The sequence below is a fragment of the Pygocentrus nattereri genome, chromosome 2 (genome assembly GCF_015220715.1).
Source record: "Pygocentrus nattereri isolate fPygNat1 chromosome 2, fPygNat1.pri, whole genome shotgun sequence".
NCBI lineage: Eukaryota > Metazoa > Chordata > Actinopteri > Characiformes > Serrasalmidae > Pygocentrus > Pygocentrus nattereri.
Window position 1 is genome coordinate 37,546,738 of NC_051212.1, and position 24,121 is coordinate 37,570,858.

The window sequence follows — 24,121 nt, forward strand, 5'->3', positions numbered from 1 at the left end:
AAATGTGTGTGTGTGTGTGTGATCACTAGGATTGTTGTAGTGAGGTCATGCTAAATGAAGTTGTTCTCAAAGTTAAACTTACATATTGTAAGCTTTGCTAAGCGTAGGTAAAACAAGAGACTGCTCCGGTACACATTGAAAACTACAACCCCAATTCCAGTGAAGTTGGGATGTTGTGTAAAACATAAATAAAAATAGAATACGATGATTTGCAAATCCTTTACAACCTATATTCAGTTGAATACACTACAAAGACAAGATATTTAATGTTCAAAAGCATAAACTTTGTTTGTTGCAAATATTCACTCATTTTGAATTTGATGCCTGCAACACGTTCCAAAGAAGTTGGGACGGGGCAAAAAAAGACTGCAAACACCTGTTTGGAATATTCCACAGGTGAACAGGTTAATTGGAAACAGGTGAGTGTCATGATTGGGTATAAAGGGAGCATCCCTGAAAGGCTCAGTCATTCACAAGCAAGGATGGGGCGAGGTTCACCACTTTGTGAACAACTGCGTGAGCAAATAGTCCAACAGTTTAAGAACAATCTTTCTCAACATGCAATTGCAAGGAATTTAGGGATTTCATCATCTACAGTCCATAATATCATCAAAAGATTCAGAGAATCTGGAGAAATCTCTGCAAGTAACCAGCAAGGCAGAAAACCAATATTGAATGCCCGTCAGCTTCGATCCCTCAGACGGCACTGCATTAAAAACCGACATCATTCTGTAATGGATATTCCCACATGGGCTCAGGAACACTCAGAAAACCACTGTCAGTGAACACAGTTCGTCGCTCCATCTACAAGTGCAAGTTAAAACTCTGCCATGCAAAGCGAAAACCATATATCAACAACACCCAGAAACGCCGCCAGCTTCTCTGGGCCCAAGCTCATCTGAGATGGACTGACGCAAAGTGGAAAAGTGTCCTGTGGTCTGACGAGTCCACATTTCAAAATGGTTTTGGAAATCATGACGTCATGTCCTCCAGGCCAAAGAGGAAAAGGACTGTCTAGATTGTTATCAGTACAAAGTTCAAAAGCCAGCATCTCTGATGGTATGGGGGTGTGTTAGTGCCAATGGCAGGGGTAACTTGCACATCTGTGAAAGCACCATTAATGCTGAAAGGTACATACAGGTTTTGGAGCAACATATGCTGCCATCCAAGCAACATCTTTTTCAGGGACGTCCTGCTTATTTCAGCAAGATAATGCCAAGCCACAAGCTAAACATCTGCACGTGTTACAACAGCATGGCTTCGTAGTAAAAGAGTGTAGGTACTAGACTGGCCTGCCTGCAGTCCAGACCTGTCTCCCATTGAAAATGTGTGGCGCATTATGAAGCGCAAAATACGACAACGGAGACCCCGGACTGTTGAGCAATTGAACTTGTACATCAAGCAAGAATGGAAAAGAATTCCACCTACAAAGCTTCAACAATTAGTGTCCTCAGTTCCCAAACGCTTATTGAGTGTTGTTAAAAGGAAAGGTGATGTAACACAGTGGTAAACATGCCCCTGTCCCAACTTCTTTGGAACGTGTTGCAGGCATCAAATTCAAAATGAGTGAATATTTGCAAAAAACAATAAAGTTTATCCGTTTGAACATTAATTATCTTGTCTTTGTAGTGTATTCAATTGAATATAGGTCGAAAATCATTGTATTCTGTTTTTATTTATGTTTTACACAACGTCCCAACTTCATTGGAATTGGGGTTGTAAAATAGAACTGAAGTAGACTTCTATATAGAACCATCTGCAACACATTCTTCATCAATCTGACCAAACAATTTCACCACATAAAGAACCCTTTGTTCATGCAAAGGGTTTTCTGAGTGTTCATGGTTCTATATTAAACCACTTTCTTCAAAACCCTTAAAGAGCCATAATTTTTAAGAGCGTAGGACTTTCAGTGGTTAATGCACAGTATATCTAAAACTAATTAGGGGAGGCTAAAACCAGTTGACTCCTGTACTGCAAACACTACAAATAGCATCCTCTCAGTCCAATTTTTTTCCCAGTTTTTCAAAACAATATGCTACCCAATTGTATGCAAAAAATGGTTCAAGGCTTTAACCAAAATACAAATTTTCAGAATATATAGTGGCATAATAACAATTACATGAAAAAGTCCAATAATATCCATTCATTCATACATCCATATGGGACTCATGATCAGAGCAGTGAAATATCCTGTTTTGATTTTCCCACAGCCGGCAATTACGACAGGTGCAGCAATACTTAACCATATCTGGTTTCATGGAAGGCCATAAGAAACAGGCAGGGTTCAATATGAACCTACACAAATGTCAGGATTTACATCTGAATCACTGAACTAAGGGTATTAAACCTTTTTTTCGGCAATGGGTATATTTTAGCCATATGTGTCCAAAGTAAAGAGGGCCAGTAAAAGTCAGGCCAATGACACAATCAAGAACTCCTCATAAATGAGTTTACTGTTTCATAATTAATCTTAAATGTACATTCTTACTCACATTGTCTTTTATGCAACCTCTTTTAGCGAATAATATAAAGAATTCTACTCAGATGAGTACAATAATATGTATTGATTATTATATATTACATTACCAAATACAGTAACCTACATTAAGTTTAGTTTACCTTAGAGTTGCATGTTACTAGCTCTGACATTAAATTTGGTCTTCCACCTATATTAATCCAAAACTTTCTCAGCTTCTAAAGTAAAAAACCCAGCTCCACTTTCCAGATGATCAGGGTAGTGTTTGATCTTTCTGTGGTAGGCATTGTGTAGAATTTAGAATTTCAAAATCTTAATTAAAGAAAAGTTAAAGTATGGACCCAAAAATATACTTAAGTGAATCTTAAAATATAGACATTTTAAGTGTATCAAGGTAAGCTTTAAATGTTAACACATACTGTTACATTAAGAGTTAACCCTTTTCAATAAAATAAAGTATACAGTGATTAAAAAGCAGTAATAGTACAAGGTTAGCAAGGCAAGTTTATTTCTATAGCTTCATTCAAAGTGAAATTTCTAAACCAATGAAAAGGTGAAGGTGAAGGTGGAGCTCCAAGAAGAGGGCCTGTATTGTCCAACAGACAATAACCCTGTTGTTAGCACATGGATGAAACATAAGTTAGTGTGAATGAAAAAAGTTCTTCAAACAATTTCCTAATTTAAGCTGATTGCGAGTGCAGAGAACACACTACACATGGTTAAACTAAACACTACCTCTTACAAGGGGAACTAGTTCTTTTAGCCAATGAAGCATTTTGCTAGCTATCCAGCTTTGTTTGTGTTATTGATGACTCTGAGAATGTGTTAGCCTTCACACTCCCAGCCCGGTAGCATCTCAGTAAAACTCAGTAGTTGTTTCATTCTGTAAACGGTAGCATCCCACTACTATTTGAATGTGGCTATGAAAGGCTAGGGTGGCGATGCCATGAAAAGGCTCATGGAAGGTGCACAATCCCTTTTAAAAGGGGGGTTAAAGCATGCAATGTGTGCTTATTGTGTCATTTGTGCTGGACAGTGGGGCTAGTTAGGGTGACTTTGCATTGATCATAGAGTGAAGAGCTATGGCTAGTAGTGACCTTGTCTGTTATGAATAGCTGTGTTTATGTGCCTTGCTACCTGGTGTTTCAATAAAAGAGCACTACTTGCAGCAGAACCATGGCTTTTCTTGGGTCTTAATCTGCGTCAACACTACAATACTTTATACATGCATATGTTTTCAAATCCTTGTTGTGTCAGTTCAAAAGTCAAAAGAGCAAAAAAAGCATTATGAATCATTGCTCTCAGGTCCAGTCTCAGGTTTTTGTACAGGACGTGAATAATTACCATCCTCATCCTACCATCATCCTAGCAGACACAGTAATAAACTGCTCAAGGATACCTCAGTCATGGACTGTCGGCTCTGGGGATTAAACCAGCGACCTTCCGGTCACAGGGCCAGTTCCCTAACCTCCAGCCCATGAATGCACATTAGACTTCTTGTCCACCTTCACAATGAAGTCTTTTGCCTGGCTATGGTTGGAGTCATGTGAATGGTCACTGCTATCTTCCCTAATGTAGAGAATTCTAGTGAGACCCTCACCATCTTTCTGCTGGTAGAAGTGGATGTAACTGCCCCTGGACAGACCAGTCACTTTGCAGCTGAAAAAGGCTGTTTTACCCACTGCCTTTGTCCAGGTTCAGGTTGCAGCGCAGTCATTGTGATCAGAAATGGAAATTAGTCATGGTGGATTATTTGTTATACATTTTCTTTTCACCAGCAAAAGAAAAAAAAATGACAAAAGACTCACATCAGTTTATGTTAATTTATATGTTTAAGAAAGTCTGCATATTGTTCTTATTTCTCCCAAAATTATGTAATTCAGGCTATCTGGGCCTTTAACAGGTTGAATACTTTCATGTGGGACTCACGCAGGACTGAGGTGATGAGACTGATGTGAATATATATGAGCATCTTTCAGTGAGGTTGTTAATAATATATATCGCTGTTGTCAGGACAAAACCTCTTACCTCCAATTTTGACATTTTTCAGTTTTTGTCTTAATTTGAGATTACCTCTCACCCTTTAAATTATATGGAAATTTCATGATGAACGGAGCAAAAGAAATGACCCAGAATTACGTGGAAAAATTTCTGGGTCCATTCACTTACATTAACAGATAAAATATGTCTTTTCTTTTTCCTGTAAATTATCATTTTGGAGATTTTGATCCAACAACAGTGATATGCAATGCATTTATATGCAATAATGTATATGTTTAATGAACTGCTCTTTTATCTCTAGCCTATAACATCCTGATGTCATTTCCTGAAGTGAAAGTCTTTACACTCAGTGCTTTTTTGCATGTGGTATATGTGCTACATCTCACTGTGGTAACCAGTCCAGCAGGCACAGTAATAAGTTGCTGAATGCTCAGGCTTTAAATGAGGGATTTTCAAAACAAAAGTGCGGATTCCTTTCCTTGCGGATTTCAGGTACTCAAAAACAGGGATGTTTTTGGTAGTTCCATCATTGATGTTCACATATTGGACCCTCTTAAGTTCATCCTCCTTCTTTTGGTACCAGTGGACATAATTGAGACAGTATGTAGAGAACGTGCATTCTATGATGGCTAGCTTAGCTGCAGCTTTGGTCATTAAGACCTTCTGCTCGAGCTTCTCAGCACTGTGTACTGTTGGAAAGAGAAAACTCTTTGTGTGAAGCAAAGCAGGTTAAATAACACATGTAGCATCACTGAACAGGTAACTAACAGTCGTATGCAAAAGTCTGAACACCCATGAAATGAAAGGACACTTTGTTAATTTTCTAAGTGAAAATAAGTTAATAACACATTAGCACAGTTTAACATAACAATGAAACATAAAGTATGAAATGTTCCATAACTTTTGCCCCAGCCAGCCTCTAATTTTCCAATTGGTAAAATTCAGCAAATAAACAGTAATTGTGTATTAAATGTGCAGAAGTGTGTTCTCTGTAGAGGATGTGTAACTTATTTTCCCTCAGAAATTCCACAAGACACGTAATTTGATCAGGGGCAATGAAACTTCTGCGTATCAAAGGGTAGTTGCTCTACTTAATGATGGATCACAGCATCTATACTCAAAGCATAGTGCAAAGACAAAGCCATACCTGTGGTGATGACTGCAAAAACCAGCAAAGATGATGAGATGGGTAGAAGGTGCATTGTTGTGGGAACACTGTGACACTATGCTCATCAGAAGAAACACAGCAATGTGTACAGACAAGCAAGGGAGAGGAAACAGCAGGAAAGCTGACAAATCCTCACTGGTAGATGCTCATCTACAAAGCACATTCAATACATTAGACATGCAATCAGTGCATGGCTGTTTCAAAGTTTGGAACACTGCTCAAAACTCTGAATTGCTGTTTCCAATATTACAAAAACAATTTGGTTGCAAGTACATGTATAAATTGATTCAGTTATGATACTGCTACTTTGTGGGTTTCTACTCATTTGTAGAAAACTGTAATGAAAAAATGTTAGATGTGTCTAGAATGATGAACAGACCTATAGAGGATTGCATAATAACTGAGAAAGCAGGAGAACACAGGGAATTAAGTTATAATAATGTGAACCTCCAGGATTCCTTGTAATTTCGTAGTGATGAAATCTGGAAAGCCAATAACCTGACAATAGTGCCTGTATTAGATATAGAAATTCAGAGGGGTCCAAAAGCCTGAGATAACCCGTGAAAATTATATTATTTTGCATTCTCCTCTCATTTAATACAAAGCTTGAAAGCTGAATTATATTATCAGCCTAACAACCTTTGGAATCTTTGAAATTTTAACATGAATTTCATAATTTCGTAGTGTCTCAATTTAGCACTCGAGCTAACAAGACTCCGATCACTAACAGTGACAAAAGCGTCAGATGAGTAGATCAAAGTCATCTAAACACAAACTTCAATAGAAGGGATAACACTCAAAAAAAATCTGACCTTTTTATACATCAGCCTTAACATGGTCAATGTCATAACCTTTGCTTGAATTTGAATAGTGGTCTAGAAACAGGAAGGGCATCCGGCGTAAACTTCGGTGCCAAAATCCGCTGCCAAATCCGGTGCCAAAACTATCATGCGGATCACAAATATGATTGTCATACCGGATCGGTCGAGGCCCGGGTTAACAACAACCGCCTCCGGTGCTGTTGACCAGCAGGGTGCTGGTGGAAATTGGACTACTGTAGGTCAAAGACCATCAAAGAGGAGAGGAGGAAGGCGGGTTAGAAGGCAGTGAGAGAGAAGGAAAGGCAGGAGTGTGGAGGTTAGAGTAGGGACTCTGAACATAGGGACAATGACTGGTGAAGGCAGAGAGCTTGCAGACATGATGGAGAGAAAGATGGTAGATATTCTGTGTGTCCAGGAGACCAGATGGAAAGGAAGCAAGGCCAGGAACATTGGAGGTGGATTCAAACTGTTCTATCATGGTGTAGAGAGGAAGAGAAATGGAGTAGGGATAATCCTCAAGGAACAGCTTGTGAAAAGTGTTCTGGATGTAAAGAGAGTGTCAGACAGGATCATGAGCCTGAAGTTGGAGGTTGATGGTGTAATTTTGAATGTGGTCAGTTCATATGTACCACAGGTTGGCTGTCAGTTAGAGGAGAAAGAGGAATTTTGGAGTAAGATGGATGAAGTGGTAGATGGTGTCCCTAGAGCAGAGAGATTAGTGATTGGTGCAGACTTCAATGGACATGTTGGTGAAGGGAACAGAGGGGATGAAGAAGTGCTGGGTATGTATGGTGTGAAAGATAGAAATGCGGAAGGTCAGATGGTTGTAGATTTTGCAAAGAGAATGGAAATGGCTGTGGTGAACACGTATTTTCAGAAGAGGGAAGAACACATGGTGACATACAAGAGTGGAGGGAGGTGCACACAGGTGGATTATATCCTTAGCAGGAGATGCCACCTAAAGGAGATTGGAGATTGTAAAGTGGTACCAGGGGAAAGTGTAGCAAGGCAGCATAGGGTGGTTGTCTGTAGAATGAGATTAGAAACAAAGAAGAGGAAAAGAGTGAAGACAGAGCCAAAGATTAGATGGTGGAAGCTGAAGGAGGAGGATTGTTGCAGGCAGTTCAGGGAAAAATTGCAACAGGCCCTTGGGGGCAGTGAGGAGCTACCTGAGGACTGGGAAACTAAAGCTAAGGTGGTGAGAGAAACTGGCAAAAATGTGTTGGGTGTTTCGTCTGGTCAGAGGAAAGAAGACAAGGAAAGTTGGTGATGGAATGAGGAAGTCCAGGAGAGTATTCAGAAGAAGAAGGCAGCTAAGAAAAAGTGGGATAACCAGAGAGATGAAGGAAGTAGGCAGGAGTACTGTGAGGCTAGTCGCATAGCGAAAAGAATGGTGGCAAAGGCAAAGGATCAGGCCTATGATGAGCTTTATGAGAGGCTGGACAGTAAAGAAGGAGTAAAGGACTTGTATCGTTTGGCTAAACAGAGAGATAGAGCTGGAAAGGATGTATAGCAGGTTAGGCTGATAAAGGATAGAGAGGGAAATGTACAAGTGAGTGAACAGAGGGTGTTGACTAGATGGAACTAGTACTTTGAAGAGCTAATGAATGAGGAAAACGAGAGAGAGAGGAGGACAACGGGGGGAGAGATAGTGGATCAGGAAGTGCAGAGAATTGGTAAGGTGGAAGTGAGGGCAGCTTTAAAAAGGATGAAGAATGGAAAGGCAGTTGGTCCAGATGAAATACCTGTGGAGGTATGGAGATGTTTAGGAGAGAAGGCAGTGGACTTTTTAACCAGGTTGTTTAACAAAATCCTGGAGAGTGAGAGGATGCCTGATGAGTGGAGAAGTAGTGTACTGGTCCCCATTTTTAAGAACAAGGGTGATGTGCAGAGCTGCAGTAACTACAGAGGTATAAAGTTGATGAGCCACACCATGAAGGTATGGGAAAGAGTTGTTGAAGCAAGGCTAAGGCGAGAGGTTCAGATCAGTGAGCAGCAGTTTGGTTTCATGCCCAGAAAGAGTACCACAGATGCAATTTTTGCGTTGAGAGTGTTGGTAGAGAAGTACAGAGAAGGTCAGAAGGAGCTACATTGTGTCTTTGTGGATCTAGAGAAGGCATATGATAGGGTGTCAAGACAGGAACTGTGGTACTGTATGAGGAAGTCAGGTGTAGCTGAAAAGTATGTTAGGGTGGTGCAGGACATTTATGAGGATAGTGAGACAGTGGTGAGGTGTGCAGTTGGAGTGACAAATGGTTTCAAGGTGAAGGTAGGGTTACATCAGGGATCAGCTTTGAGCCCCTTCTTGTTTGCAATGGTGATGGAAAGGTTGACAGATGAGGTCAGGCAGGAGGCTCCATGGACCATGATGTTTGCAGATGACATTGTAATCTGTGGTGAGAGTAGAGAGCAGGTGGAAGAGAATCTGGAGGTGGAGGTTTGCACTGGAGAGGAAAGGAATGAAGGTTAGTAGAGTCAAGACAGAATACATGTGTGTGAATGAGAGGGAGGCAGGTGGAAAGGTGAAGATGCAAGAAGTAGAGGTCGTAAAGGTGGATGACTTCAAATATCTTGGGTCAACCATCCAGAGCAATGGACAGTGCAAAAAAGAGGTGAAGAAGAGGGTGCAGGCAGGATGGAGTGGGTGGAGACGGATGTCAGGGCTGATGTGTGACAGAAGGATAGCAGCAAGAGTGAAAGGGAAGACGACAGTAGTGCGTCCTGCTATGATGTATGGTTTGGAGACTGTGGCTCTGTCTAAAAGACAGGAGGCTGAGCTGTAAATGGCGGAGATGAAGATGCTGAGACTTTCGTTGGGAGTGACAAGGATGGACAAGATTAGAAATGAGCAGATCAGAGGGACAGTGAAGGTGGAGCAGTTTGGAGATAAAGCCAGAGAGGCCAGGTTGAGATGGTTTGGACATGTGTTGAGGAGGAATAGTGGATATGTTGGTCAAAGAATGTTGGAGATGGAGCTGCCGGGTAGAAGGAGAAGAGGTAGACCTCAGAGAAGGTTTATGGATGTAGTGAAGGTGGACATGGAGATGGTTGGTGTAAAAGTAGAGGATGCAGTGGATAGGGCAAGATGGAGGCAGATGATCCGCTGTGGCGACCCCTAAAGGGAGCAGCCGAAAGAAGAAGAGGTCTAGAAACAGTACAGAATCTTTAATGTCTTCTTTCTTTTACTTTTTAATAATTTTTCTTTTTTTTGTTTTTCTTTTTTTCAAAATTGTAAAACTTTCTATTGCTTGTTTGTACAGTTCTAGATTTTCAAAGTGACTTCAGACTTTTGTCATCAACAAAACAAGTCACTTTGTCATCAACAAGTCATGTTGATGTTCGCCAAAATTATTTTAAATATTGAATACAACATCTTAGAATAACCTCTAGTGTCTAATTTTTATTTACTATTCACAATGACTGGTAAATGGCTGTATTTGTGTCACAGACATTGTGGGCTCTGGTTCCTATCACTACCACTTTTTTTTTTACATTGTTTACAGTGGTTGAATTATACAGAAATGTTGAAAACTCAGTGGAACTCTTTATATGTGCTGTAGCTGGCTGTGCACCTACCATCAGCTGCCAAAAGGCAGTATTAGAAATAATAGCTGTCCTTCAGTTATGACGTTAATATTCCTGCCTTTGTTGGCTTTCTGCTAGGAATGTTTTGCTGTTGACTCTTTTGGAATCCGTAAATAATGTAGTGCTGGGTTTGCACATAAATTGCTTTTGATTAAGTGCATGATCTACAATTTGGGACACTACTGCCATACGATATTCATGTAAATGGCTTGTTAGCTAAATAAAGCAAAGGTTAGAGTCAGGATTCATAATACTTGCATGTATTTCAGGCCTTTATCTAAGTTTGTGTTGTTAACAATTTCCTTGGTTAATGGGAAATGTCAGTTTCGTTGGTAGTAATGCAGAGGAGGTGTGGTGGAGTGGCAGCTGGTGAAGTAATGAGTAATAATCTGCACCTGTGTTCTGTTAACGGCAGCTTACTTATGTGTGTTTCCCTCAGCAGTCTGGGAGACTGCAGAGTGGGAATACAGTACAGAGCCATGTGGAAAGCTGATCTTACTTCATTAATTTATTTATTTTTTACAATGAGAAGAAAAGGAAATAAAGATCAATCAAAATCTGAGGACCAAAAAAGAAACACTGGGCATATGGGGAAAAAAAACAAGACGAAATAGATTTAAAAATGCTGATAGAAAATCAGAGAAAAATAGAGAGAGGAAAGGTGAATAACCCTCTGGGCTCTGAGGGCATTTTCTCAATTTTTGCAAATTGTCTTAAATTCACCTTAAAGGCACTTGCATATAACATATACCCATGTGTTTCATATCAATATGCTCTATTTGAACTGTATGTCTGTGCTGTGTTGTCTCAGAGATAGAAAAACTTATTATAAAACATACATAGAAATATAGACGAGATTCCCAGAGAGTTAGTAGTTGGGAGGTTTTTATTTAAAGGGAAACAAGACTATTACAGCATTTTATACATGATGCTAAGCACTTCTAAACTGATCTAGTCTTTGATTTGACTTTATAATGATGTTCTGAAATAAAAACTGCATGAAGTTTGTTAAGATGTTCATTTCATATCAGAAAGTTTTTAAAAAATGGAGGGACAGGAGTGGTAAGTAAAGTAATTGTACTTTGTAATTTGTATCTATAATGAAAGGTCCATTAACTGATTTTAATCATTTTATTATTAGTACAAAAATCTGGAAAATATACAAAATATGACAAAAAAAAGAAATTTATTCACAAACTTGGGCACTATACTTTAAAAAGTAGTGATGGCTGAATAGGGAATATATACACTGTTGTAAATTTGTTTTGTACTGTATTTTGTTAAAGTACGTAAAGAAAATAACATATTTGGAATACATTTAGAACACATCTACTGGAGAGATTGTTAGTTTGATCATCCTTCCAAAGATCTCAGCTGAGGGACAGGCATGCTGAGGTAAATACCTGATCACAGCACCTTGATTTATCAGTCTATCCAGGTTTTTGCAAGAACTTCATGCTAAATACTACATGCCATCAGTTGATTTTAAATAGGCAACCTCCAGGTTTATTTCTAACATTCCAGGTTTATTTCATACCAAGCCTTTTTATTCAGTAACTACAGGGGCTTCGGTGTAATTTAATTGAGGTATTCTTAGGTTATAGAAGTTTGTAGTAAAATTTAAGGGGTTAACAAGAAAGCATTGATGGTGTTTCTTCTGAAGATTGTATGTTTTTTGATTTAGTGGGTAAGTGTTCTATATGTATTCTCTTAAAAATATAAAAAGTAACTGTATTCTGAATATAGCCTTTACAAAATGTAACTGAATGCAGATACTTAGTGTCAGTATACTGAATATCACTGCTTTGTTTTTACTAGCATTTCATGTACTGTGATCTTGGAAGTGGGCTTGTACATCATACACAAACGTAAATGTCCAGTACAGACAACCTAATGGAACGATATTTTTTAAGTAAAATTATATATTTAACCAGAACAGTAAAGTTTGTGAACAAATTTAAGTTGGATTGACAAAGACAGTGAATAACACTTGCAGAGAATCGTTAATTGTTTTTGATAATTTCATTGGGTTTAAAGAGCAATTCCAGGAAGTTGTGATAGTGTTTCTACAAAATTGCTGTTAGGCTGTTGTTTGGTGGTTGCTAAGGTGTTGCTCGGCTGTGGCAATGGTATCCTAGGTGGTTTATAAGGTTTTGTTAAGCCATTGCTATTCTATCCCTGGTGGTTGCTATGATGTTTCTAGGCTGTTGCTATGGTCCTCCATGTGGTTGCTAAGGTGTTGCTAGGCTGTACATATGCTATCCCAGGTGGTTGTCAAGATGTTGCAAGGCCATCGTTATAGTATCCCCATTGTGTTGCTAGGTCATTGATTTGGCGTCTCAGATGTCTGCAAAGGTGTTGCTATTGTTATTATCTTTAGTTATGATAGGGGTTTGTGTGTGTGTGTGTGTGTGTGTGTCTGCTATTAGTGTGGGCGAGAGTTAGTAGGATGAATTTAATGTACTTTTGTAATAATTGCTTTATTTCTGTTTATATGTGTATGGGTGGGTATGTGTATGTAGTGTGCAACTACTGTTTATTTACTATGCAGTACTGTACATATGTCAAAAGGTTTAGAACACCCCAATTTTTCTAGTTATTTATTTCAATTCAAGTCATTAAACTCCAATGAATAGCTTGAAATAAAACACCGCCATTGGACTACTGAAGACTGGAAGTAGGTTTTATGGACTGATGAATCAAAATTTGAAATTACAGATTACAGAGTGAGAGGCACCCTGAACCAAAACAGCTACCACAGCATTCTGCAGAGCCATGCAATACCCTCTGGTATGCGCCTAGTTGGTCAGGGGTTCATCCTACAACAAGATAATGACCAAAAACATAAGTCCAAGCTATGCCAGAACTACCTCAGGAAAAAAGAACAAGATGGTAAGCTTGAAAACATGGAGTGGCCAGCACAGTCTTCACACTTAAATCCTGTTGAGCTGGTTTGGGATGAACTGAACAGAAGAGTGAACTTTATTTAAGGGAACTTCTGCAACAGATTTGCAGTTCTGGCAGTTAGATTTGATTTTGCCATTAATTTCCTGCAGAAAAAAACACTGTCTTTGGGTGTCCACTGCATGATCACCACACATTAAGTCACTCCAAAGAGCACAGGCACACTATTCAGGTATGTTTGTCATTAATATTGGAGTTCTCTGGTCCGTTGCAGCCTGTCTGAAAACTCCTACATTTCCCCAGATGCTGTGTTGTAGGCTAAGCCGGGAGAACAGTGCGCCCCACCATAGAGAGTACATGGTGAGAGTAAGGGTGTAGTGCGCAGTGTTTGATTTGGGACGCGCCCCCAGGTTTGTGTACTGCCTCCCCGCCGCTCTTCAGCACGGTGTCGCCCTTCCACAGAGCGCAGTAGTAAGTGGCCTCGTCCTGTTTCTGTGCGCTCGAGATAGTTAGAGACACCGTCTGCTCCCGAATCTTCCCGTTGAACCTGCTGGGAATGCCAGCCTCGTTGGTAGCCGATTTAGCCCCAGCTTGAAAGTGCATAATGCGGAGGATAGCTTCTCCCGGCCTCTGTCTGTACAGGTGGACGATAGTGCTGCTGAGGGACATCGAGGAGTCCACGCTGCACTTGATGATTTTGTTTCTCCCGACCCGCACGGTCTCCCAAAATTTCTCATGGGAAATCTGCGCAGTAATACAACCTAAAAGGGACAAAAAAATGACATAACGTGCGCCCGAGTGAACCGCATTTCTGCTGAAACTCTTAACTACGATTAACAAACACGGTCTCACCGAAGAACAGAAGCACAATAAAGCAGGTTGTTGTTATTTGGGACATGGTCAGCTTTTTCTTCCAACTTTCTCAAACCCCTTTTAACTTTATGAGCTCTTCCGGCGTGCTGGAGTTAAATAAACTGACCTGCGGATCTGGGGACAGTTAGAACCGTTAATGAGCAGAAACAAAAGTGGGGGTTGAAAAAAACATCTCACTACATCGAGCAGCGCTCACAGAACCGAGCAGACACTTTCCCACCCGCACTCGGACAAGCCCCGCCCCCTGCGCTACGATAGGTCAGAATGCATTGACGCGAGCAGTCCGCCAATTATTTTATCTGAAAGGACAGCGAGTGAGATTATAAGGGTTGTGCATCGATCACCTAAATGTCTTTTTATATATATCTGGTGTGATTAAAATGTGATTTCCCCCTTATTTTCTTCTTACTGTAAGTGGCGCAACAACGTGTATTCCAAATAAATAATATATAAATAAAAAGACCAAGAGTTAGTTGTATGTATTATATACTGAACTATAAGGTAACAGCGTACTTCATTTATGTAATCTTTTACATAGACCAAGTCTTAGTGTTCTCTATAGAACTATTGCATAATAACTATATATATATATATATATATATATATATATATATATATATATATATATATATATATATATATACATATATACTTTCTGTAAATAATAGATAATAATAATGAATGTTTGTACAAGCCAACTAAGTTTGGATATATATATATATATATATATCACATGCTTGGTGTCAGACCCTCAACTCCATCCAGTGTTTTTTCAGTTTGAGCCAGTTTGTTGTTCTTGAGCCCTAAACTTTAATCCAGACTGGGCTCGTGTGACCACTCTGTGTGTCTGACTCGTGTGACCACGGCAGCCTGTAGTAATGCTGAGAGCCAGTCAGCAGGTGACCACAAGCCTATTGACAAACTGGGGGATTTGCTGAACAGTATGTGACAAGACAAAGGCCAGGGGCTCCCCCTGGTGGTCACACTTTGCCATTGCACTTCTATGTTACAGCGTAGAGCTTACTAAAGGATTCGTTTCCACAGGCCCTGGTGGCTGCAACACTGATCGGGTACAACACTGATTATGTCTTCAGCTCAGTGTCATAGGTTGTTTTACGTCCTGAGGGGGTTTGGGTGGAGGGGTGGGTAACAGCTGTGTTAATATATTGAGGTCACAAATGTACATACTGAGACCACATAACCAACTTAACTCAAGGCCTCAATACATTAACTCATTGTCCCAACATACTAACTTGTGGCCTCAAAATATTAACACATTGCCTCAATGGATTACTCACCATGTCACCTTAGGGGCTCCATAGATCTGCCATCAAGAGATGTCCGAATGAATTCTTCAACCAATAAACATCAACAAACAAATAATATGCCATTAAGCCATCATGGAAAGGATCAATTAGATCCTCAACCAGCAGTGCCTTTCATTTAAACATGTAGGGAGAGGGCTGTTTTATTCTTTTTAAAAGTGTTGTTGATATTCAACAATGACAATACAGTTCAGTTTCCAGTTACTTCAGATGGAGACATTGTACTTGGCTGGTCTCAAGAATGGTCTCTCACTATTTTACTACAAGTGCCTGTATTTTACTGTTGAAGTTTTTATGTATTTTGAATAAACAATGGCCAGTTTGGGTTACAGCACAACATTCATTAAAAATGAAATGAAATCATAGGCGTTCTTTGGCCCACAGATTTGTTGAGATATTTTTAATATGGCCCGTTTAGTGGTTAAGTTTGACATTCCTGCTCTAGAGACTGAGACCAGACTCAAGTACAACACTATTGACAATATCCATGATATGCTCAGGAAAGCACGGTGTGACCTATTGGGATGAATTTATTGTATAATGGTAAATATTGCCAGGTTGCTGGCCCTTATGTGAAAGTGATATTATGTCTTTTCCAATTAGTACATAATAACTATATATGTTTAGATACTCATGAGCCATTTAAATAGAGAACTGTGGGAATTTAAACAAAATTTTATTGGTAAGTCACCAACTGACGTGTAGGTTTAAAAAAAAAAACAGGTTTTTTAACCGTGCTTGTTACTTTGATATTATCAGCCACTTGAGCAGAACTGTTAATGAAAAAGTATAAGGGTTGAAAAAACAGTCCACTATATTGCATAACGTTCATATAACAACGCAGTGACGTTTCCATCCTTTCTCAAACAAGCCCTTCCTTCTGCGCTACTATTGGCCAGAAATTAATTAATGCAAGCAGTTTGCCAATTATTTTTGATTTCATTCTTTTTGAGTCTTGTGTTGGGATCCCCTAAAATGAGGCTTTTTATAATTATGTGGTGAGATGGGATGTTTCCTAGTTTACGTATTTCAAATATTATTTTAATGTTGTCCTATATTTTTGTAGTCATTTCCATACATGAGCTTGTGTTTGATCTTTGTTCTTACTGTAAGTCATGCAGCTGTGTGAATTTCCAATAAAATACACACACACACACATCTTCTAAGCCGATTCCTTCTGGGTCACAGGGGGTGCTGGAGCCTATCCCAGCTGTCATTTGGCAAAAGGCAGGATACACCCTGGACAGGTTCCAATAAAATATAATGAATAAATAAATAAATATACAGATTTAGTTAGTATAAGTAGGCATATGTACAATTATGTGAAAACATACGGAAATTAGGTAATCCTTGACACGTGCAGCTGTGATGTTGTAAGAACATACTCTACAGTCTCGGCTAGAACTACAGGACAACTTTAACTGCATAGAATATAATTAAGGTTACACAAAATAGATGCCTGTACAAACCAACAAGTGTAAACGATTAAGTTTGGTTAAATATGTTACTGAATGTCTATTCGTGCTTTGCAACAGACCCTCAACTCCATCCTTCAGTAGTTTTGAATTTGAGCCAGTTTGTTGTTCTTGAGCCCTAAACTTTAATCCAGATTAGACTTTGGTCAAAGGCTGAGTCACGTAACCATTGCAGCCTGTGGTAATACTGAGGGCCAGCAGGTGACCATAAGCCTACTGACAAACAGGAATTTGCTGAACGGTATGTGACAAGACACAGGCCAGTGGCTCCCCCTGGTGGCCGCACATTTGCCACTGCATTATTGAACGAAGCATAAAATCCTATGTTTGGGGTGAATGAAGGGTCCCCACGTGTTCAGAAATGGTGCTTGTTGAGCTTTAGAGGGAATCACTCTGTACGTCTGAATCACTCTGTAGGTCCATTGTGTTGTGCCAGTTTATGCGTGATTTTGCTAAAAAACAAACTTTAATCTCTTAAAATGAACATATAACCATATGAAGTATTCTTTATTCACTTTATAGATAAATTAACACGGATATGTACATCACGAAAATCTCTACAGTGAAGACTAACAGTACAAACACAGGAGTGACCTTTACCTCTTAAAACTAAACAATCAAGACAATGGTTACCTTTAAACCAAATGACATATATTGCATATTTTGCAGATACCCCACCCCAGAACTCTCCCAGTGAGCTTCAGCTTAAAAAATATAAAGTTAAATAAATAGAATTTCTCAACACGTAAAATTGCATTCAACATCTTGTTTTTTCCATACATGTTCACAGGATAATTTCATTATTTTATCTAATTGTGGATATACGGACGTTTTTGTAGTAGGGAACAACGTTTAGTATTTTGCAAAGCTGTATTTGCCAAATGCCAGGTCCCAGCTATTCTTCTTGAAATATTTTGCATGCTCATAACATACCTAGGATTTAATTCATTTGGCAAAGAGCACTCTTGTCAACGAACAAGCGCCGATGTCAGTTATGCCAAATGTTTTCACCATAGCCGTACACGCCCAGCCATGAAAACTACAGAGAACACTAACAATGATGCAAGGTAACATTTAGGTCTGAAATGTCTCAAAGAAAACATTGAAGTCTCGCATTAACACTTAGAACGGTTAAATAGATCATATCACTACAAATTCTGATAAAATTTGCTGCAGAGCAACAAACTCAATACAATACACTTGGTGCAGAGAAGATAAGGTTAATTTTTTTGTCTTTAGAGGAGAACTCCCGTTTTTAGTTTTCCTTTAAACAGATAGGGGTTACATGTGGAGGTCACCACAGTTCCAACAAAGCACACATCAATTTGCTGCTGCTTACAGGTAAACAAACAAAAACAAAGAGGTCTTGATTCGAGAGGAAGGTAGACCATACTATCGCATCATGCTCTGTTATTTTCTTTAAGCTCTGAGTAGGGGTTTGTGTATCCACTCGTTGTTGATTGTGTTTTGTCCTCTTGGATATAGTTTGCTTTGTTCGCTCCGATTGACGGTTGTCATTCAGGGCGCCAGACTCCATGCTAGTGGGTCTGTCTGTAGCTCTCGGCTGCTTCATGCCCTGCTCTGGCATGCTTTGAGGCTTTAGCCCACACGCTGTGTGAAGTTCTCTGGAAACAATCCTTTCTGAGCAGAGGTGCCGTGCTGTAGCCAGTCACTCTCCTTCATGCCAGTGAGCCAGCCGGCATCCTGCAGAGTCAGCAGAGAGAGGTAATCAGTACAAGCCAGTCACTATGAGTACACGGATAGCCAAGGATTTAAAAATACTCAAAAGAGAGGAAATAAGACCACCTTCATATTTCAAGCCTTACTGCTCAAATCTGACTTTTTGCTCAGATCTGATCTTTCCGCCTTGATGGCTCACATTCATCTGCATAAGAGGCTGTTTACATCTTGCATTAACATGCATATTCCTTGACTGGACAACATTCAGATTTCACTTGATTGTGTGAACAGCTAGGTGTAATCAACTACGCAAACATAATTACTATCTAATTAATTAAGTAGTCAAGAAAACAGCATACTCATGTTTCCTGGGTTGGATTAAAGCAGTCATCAGATTTAAAAAAATCAGATAAAGGGATATAATATCACATATATACCCTTTTTCAAACCACATTCATAGGCAGATTGAGAGGTAGATCTTGACCACATTCAGTACAAGAGTAAATGGAGTGTTTTCTGTATCAGCAAACAGTAAGGTAAGCAGAAAAGTGCTTTTTTGTACTCTGGGTTGCTGAACGTGTTCCAGCCAAGATTGTCACTTTGTATTGTAACAAGAAGTAAAACAGAAGTGATGTATGTGGTGTGCTTTTTACAGGAAAGTAAAAACAGATCTCATGTGGTCAAACAGGAGACACATTTCAGTATAAACAAAATAAAAGTAAATTGAATCTGGTCAAAGTATATCCTGATACAAAGTGGACATGAAACACATCTTACTAGTGAAGGTGTTTATATGCTGGCCTTTAGACCTCTTAATGTGAATAAACCTGTGCCCTTAAAACAACCTGCATACACACATCCTAAACAGTAACGTCACATGATTGGGGACAGGGCACACCCTTTAATACTTCTGTAGAGTTTACTGGTATAAACTTCAAATTAGCTGCTGCTGCCACACTACTAACACAGGACAATGATAGTAATATGCATGAGTGGATAAAAAACACATGAATTCCAATGTAATCTCACTAAGGTCACATGGCTGCAAATGAAGTATGTATCTAATCTAGGACCACATATAAAAGTGGCTTGAATCTGATTGAAAAGGATCAGATTTTTTTGGTCACACAGCTTTGAAAACATCAGATCTGTCTCATTAGGGCAAAAAATCAGATTTGTGACACTTCAGCCTAGTAATGTGAACATAATTTTATTTTCATGAGAGTGCATCACATATGTATTTATAGTTGCTTAAGTTTTACAGGGTATATTTGATAATCCAGCTGCAAATGACTATGTATTTGGAAAAAACAATGTGTGAAGGAATCCCTGGCTTGTTCATGTATAAATGTGTCAGTAAATGCTTCCTGGATGCTGGATTCCTTAACAAAACTGTTAATACCTGATCTTCCAGTAGCTCTGTGGGAACAACAAGAACTATGTCTCCTCTCTTCAGCTCAAGCTCATCAGGGTTTGCAGCCTCAAAATCATGCATTGTTTCAACCTGCAAGAAAGAAGCCAAGTTTGAGTGAAGGTGTATTTCAGAGGATATCACCCAAATTCAAGGCTGATAATCAACATCTACACTGTCTCCAACAGGTCTACTGTGAGCTACAATAGCTTGATAACCTCAGAATCCAAAAAAGAAGACAATTAAGTTTGAAGAATTCAAGGCCCTAAGAGGCGCACCACGCTACTAGACAGTTATTCACATTATCTATAGCATTTTTATTGATACATAAAATTTCCACAGTAAACATGTTAAAGACTGCCACAACAGCACAAGAAGAACATAGTTAGATTGGGCATGTAGCTAAGTAGAGGTGTGCTTCCCTGAGCTGGGCTCAAACCTCAGTCTCATGAGCAGAGCAAATGACTTAACCATTGTGCTATGCAGCCACTTACAAAACACACGCACACGCACACACAGAGCTTAAAAATGACTCTATCCTTCACTACTAGACTGTAAAAATGCTTTATTATTATACACGTGATGAGAGGTGAAATGTGAGAAGCAGTAATGGCTACTGTTATGTTAGCTAGATTTATGTTTATGACAAAAAATAGCCTGTATTTTAAGTATAATTTAACATGTCTCATTTTTTCAACGCAATACTCAGCAACTTTATCAGACATCACATTTTATAGCCATATATTGTGTAGCACTACAATTTACCAAATATGTACATACTGTCATACTGATGGGATATGTGCCATGAACTGACCTTGAACATAAAGCCTGGAGGCATGCCAGAGGAAGAGATGTCTTTGGCTATTTGGCTGTCTGGTGTCACGTCATTTCCACTGGTTGCTGTTGGAGATATTATGTCGCCATCACGGTCATCATCGCCCTCATTGCTGGACGCAGGTTCAATTACTACAGAAGGAATAGGCATCTTCTCCTGAGACAAGACAATAGACAACAAGACATTACTACACAGTGTACTAATCTGTGATCATAGAGCAAACTTACTCTTCCATTACCATTGTTGCAGTGCAGAATTTGCAATATATTTAAGGCAACTTTGGCCAACTTAAGTGATGTACTAAACTCAAACACAAGGCATAAAATATAGTTATAAGATAAAAGAAAAACAAAAGGTTTGTAAACAAAACATCACATTATATAATTGAAAAAAAAAACAGTCACACAAAAAAGTTCATTATTTAGAATTCATCAGACAGTCTTTATGCTAAGTCCAGAGCACTTGCACAAAGAAGCTGGTTCTCATCAGACATTTGTACCAAGGTACAAAATCATGGCTGAATATCTACCTCCTTTTCTGCACCCTCCTTACTGGTTTCATCAGCTGGTTTGAATACTACTGTATCAGCTTCATCTTCTTGTTTGGTCTCTACTGTACCAGCCTCATCTTTTGGTTTGGTCTCTAATGTACCAGCCTCATCCTCTGGCTTAGTTTCTACTGTGCCAGCGTCATCTTCTGGTTTGGTCTCTACTGTACCAGACTCATCTTCTGGCTTGGTCTCTACTGTACCAGCTACATCTTCTGGCTTGGTTTCTACTGTGCCAACTTCATCTTCTGGTTTGGTTTCTACGGTACCAGCTTCATCTTCTGGTTTGGTCTCTATGGTCTAAAAGACGCATCCAGATGTGAGAGCCAGTAATTGAACACTTAATAACAGCCACTCATTTGGATGGATCGCTGCAGAGCAGCACATGGGAGAGCACTCAGTGTGGGTCACAATGAAGGGAGCAGGGACCAGTTTAACTGCTGTGGTTGAAACTGTCCTCAATGAGGAGATGAGTGTCAGTTTAGTGGTAAACTGACTAGTGTTTCACCAACAGTTAAGTCATTTGAGTTGGGAAAGGTTCACTAGGCACAATGAAGGGTTCTGGGAGCACAGATGTCATGGTAGGTGCCTTGCTAAAGGCAGGGTGGTCATCTGCTTGGAGGTGTGTGACTTCTAGAGCCAAGACTCCTGACTTCAGAGTGACCTCTCTTAACCAAAAAGTAGCTTTTGTGGCCATTCCCTTCTTCAATTCCTACTTCTACACATATATGTCTAAATGTCCTCTGCTATAATGACATTTATTTAGGTTTAGGAAAATACACTAAGAATTTTTTTTTCTAAATGCTTTTGGCCTTAAGCCACAGTTACAGATATGTGCAGTTTGAGTCGCTTTGCAAATTGAGTGTGATTGAAGCTTGACCAGAAGTCAATTCACTAGGAAATTGTGTCAGATAACTATATGTCTGCCACAGCATAGTGTAGCAAAAAAGTGTAGATAACTGGCCAGGTTGGCAGCAGTGGGGTGAGTTCTGTGCAGCTGCGATGAGCCAGGCAGCTAACATTGCAGGTAACAAGCGGAATATCTCATCTAATGCAAAGAGTAAAGCAACAAAAGTAATGATAATAATGCTGCCAGTGGAGAGGCAATAGTAAACAGTTAATGTTTAAACTCTTAAAAAATAAATAATAGTGTTTTATCAATTTTGGATATTTAATGCTGCTCTGAAGGCCTGCTCCTTTGAGATCAACAAAGCCAAAGCTGTCCTGAAGACCTGAATTCACACAAGAGTTTACCAAATTGAATGCAACAGGAAATTGTGCACGTAAAATTTATTCACCCCTGAAGTCAAAATCGCTCATTGCCAGACATTCCATTTAAATTAATTTAATTGCACCAACAAAATCACAAAAGGTGACCGGGCCTTTATACCTGAAGTATGTTGTCACATTCTGCTTTGAAATTGACAAGCAAAAAGCAGCAAAATGCACCAGGCATTTACAGTTTTTGAATGTCTATATCTTAACATAAAATGATAGCAAATAGTTCATTACAATGAAAAGGGAAAAGGGTCACCATAGAAACCAAAAAAGGTCATCAGTGCCACCGAATTGTCAGTTGAGTAAGAATCAGAATTTGACCTAGTTAACAATATAATTGCTTTTCAAATTTAAAAAGTTTTTCACATTTAAAAAAAAAATTTGGCTTCTGCCTTTATCGCCACCCTTGACCTTGTGGTGTCATGGTTCAAATACTTTGGGTAATATGCACCTGGGATAATTCAAAAAAAGGAAAACTATATAGCAAACAAATGACAAATAAAATAAAGGAAAAAAATTGTACATAAACAAGAATGTTTACATCAGTAAGAGCTTAGCTCAGAAAACTTGTGGACTTTATATCCACTGAAAGTTTAAAACTAAACTTTAAATAGTTTTCTGAGCTATGTTGAATAATGGTGCAATCAGAAAATATACTTTAAATGAATGTCATATAGTCTCCATCCACAAGTGTTGCAAATGACATAAAACACTCATTTTATCAAAAACATGACTAGTGTGGAAGTGGATTTTCAGAACCGCAGTACAAAGTATCCACTTCAGTCTATTAATTTATACTGTCTCTGCTGAAGTTTCAAGCAAAATCTTCTATTTAATTCATGCAAAATTTCAAAACTGTACTCTAAATAGTTTTTTGTTATGAATTTTAAAGTTTGCCCTATCCTGTGACAGAGTCAACTGTAACCTGTTGTGAATTGGAAAAGGTAGCAGTAGATAAAGTGGTTCACAAAATCACAGACCATGTCCAACCTATCTATTCTATGTTGCATTACTTGCAACAGCATTCCAAGCTGCCTCTGGAAGCAGCATCAGCACAAGAAGAGTGCTCCCCGTTACAAGGATAAATAAAAGATTTAATGATGTATTGCTTAAAGTATAGTGTGTATGTAAAACACTGTGCCTGAGAATGTTTTTAAACTATTATTTGTTTATTGTTATTATTGTTGTTGTTATTATTATCATTTACTTTATTCATGTACGTTTTATGTTTATGTTTCCGGGAAAACAGGAGGAAGCCTTGTATTCATGTTTTCTTTTGATATGTAGAAAAAAAAGTGGAATGTAAGGCCTTTCCTTCCCAAATAAACATAGAAAAAAAAAGAAGAAGAGTGCTCCCTACCAAAATGCATAATGCCAACAGTAAAGTTTGGTGGATGGGGGATAATGGTCTGGGGCTATTTTTCAGTGCCTTAGTTCCAGTGAAAGGTAATGTTTATGCTACAGCACAAAAACCCATTTTAGATAATCAGTGCCTGACCTTACAAATACTCTTTTGACTGAATGGGCAAAAATTCAGACTCCAAAATGTTGTGAAAAGCCTTCCAAAAAGGGTGAAGGCTGTTAAAGTCACATGAAAATCATGGCATGACCTGCCAGGCCATGTGGTACAGCCTTTAATCAAAAACAATCTCTTTATATACGAAGAAGGCATGCTTGACTTCATGCTGAGACAGTATATATAGCAGACAATAGCTGAAAAGTGTGAATTCTAAACAACA

At 39.0% G+C, this 24,121-nt stretch overlaps 2 protein-coding genes across 12 annotated transcripts in view; both read right to left on the minus strand.

Moving 5' to 3' along the window:
- LOC108437245 (immunoglobulin lambda-1 light chain-like) overlaps positions 1 to 13,995 on the minus strand; it is a 29,012-nt gene extending 15,017 nt beyond the window's left edge. For both annotated transcript variants that reach the window (XM_017714216.2, XM_037545730.1), the window contains exons 1-2: positions 13,811 to 13,995; positions 13,408 to 13,719 (exon numbers count right to left, since the gene is read on the minus strand). In XM_017714216.2, coding sequence (XP_017569705.1) covers positions 13,408 to 13,719; positions 13,811 to 13,856 — 358 coding nt within the window. In that variant the 5' untranslated portion in view covers positions 13,857 to 13,995. The remainder of the gene's footprint in view (positions 1 to 13,407; positions 13,720 to 13,810) is intronic.
- Positions 13,996 to 17,105: 3,110 nt separating this feature from the next.
- Positions 17,106 to 24,121, minus strand: part of amph (amphiphysin) — a 48,540-nt gene continuing 41,524 nt past the window's right edge. For 4 of the 10 annotated variants that reach the window (XM_037547364.1, XM_037547363.1, XM_037547347.1 and 1 more), the window contains 3 exons: positions 20,537 to 20,713; positions 19,714 to 19,815; positions 17,106 to 18,335 (listed from right to left, as the gene is read on the minus strand). In XM_037547364.1, the coding sequence (XP_037403261.1) occupies positions 18,231 to 18,335; positions 19,714 to 19,815; positions 20,537 to 20,713 (384 nt within the window). In that variant the 3' untranslated portion in view covers positions 17,106 to 18,230. Of the gene's footprint in view, positions 18,336 to 19,713; positions 19,816 to 20,536; positions 20,714 to 21,086; positions 21,405 to 24,121 lie in introns of all 10 variants that reach the window. The other 6 variants (XM_037547332.1, XM_037547339.1, XM_017714226.2 and 3 more) reach the window with 3 other exon arrangements.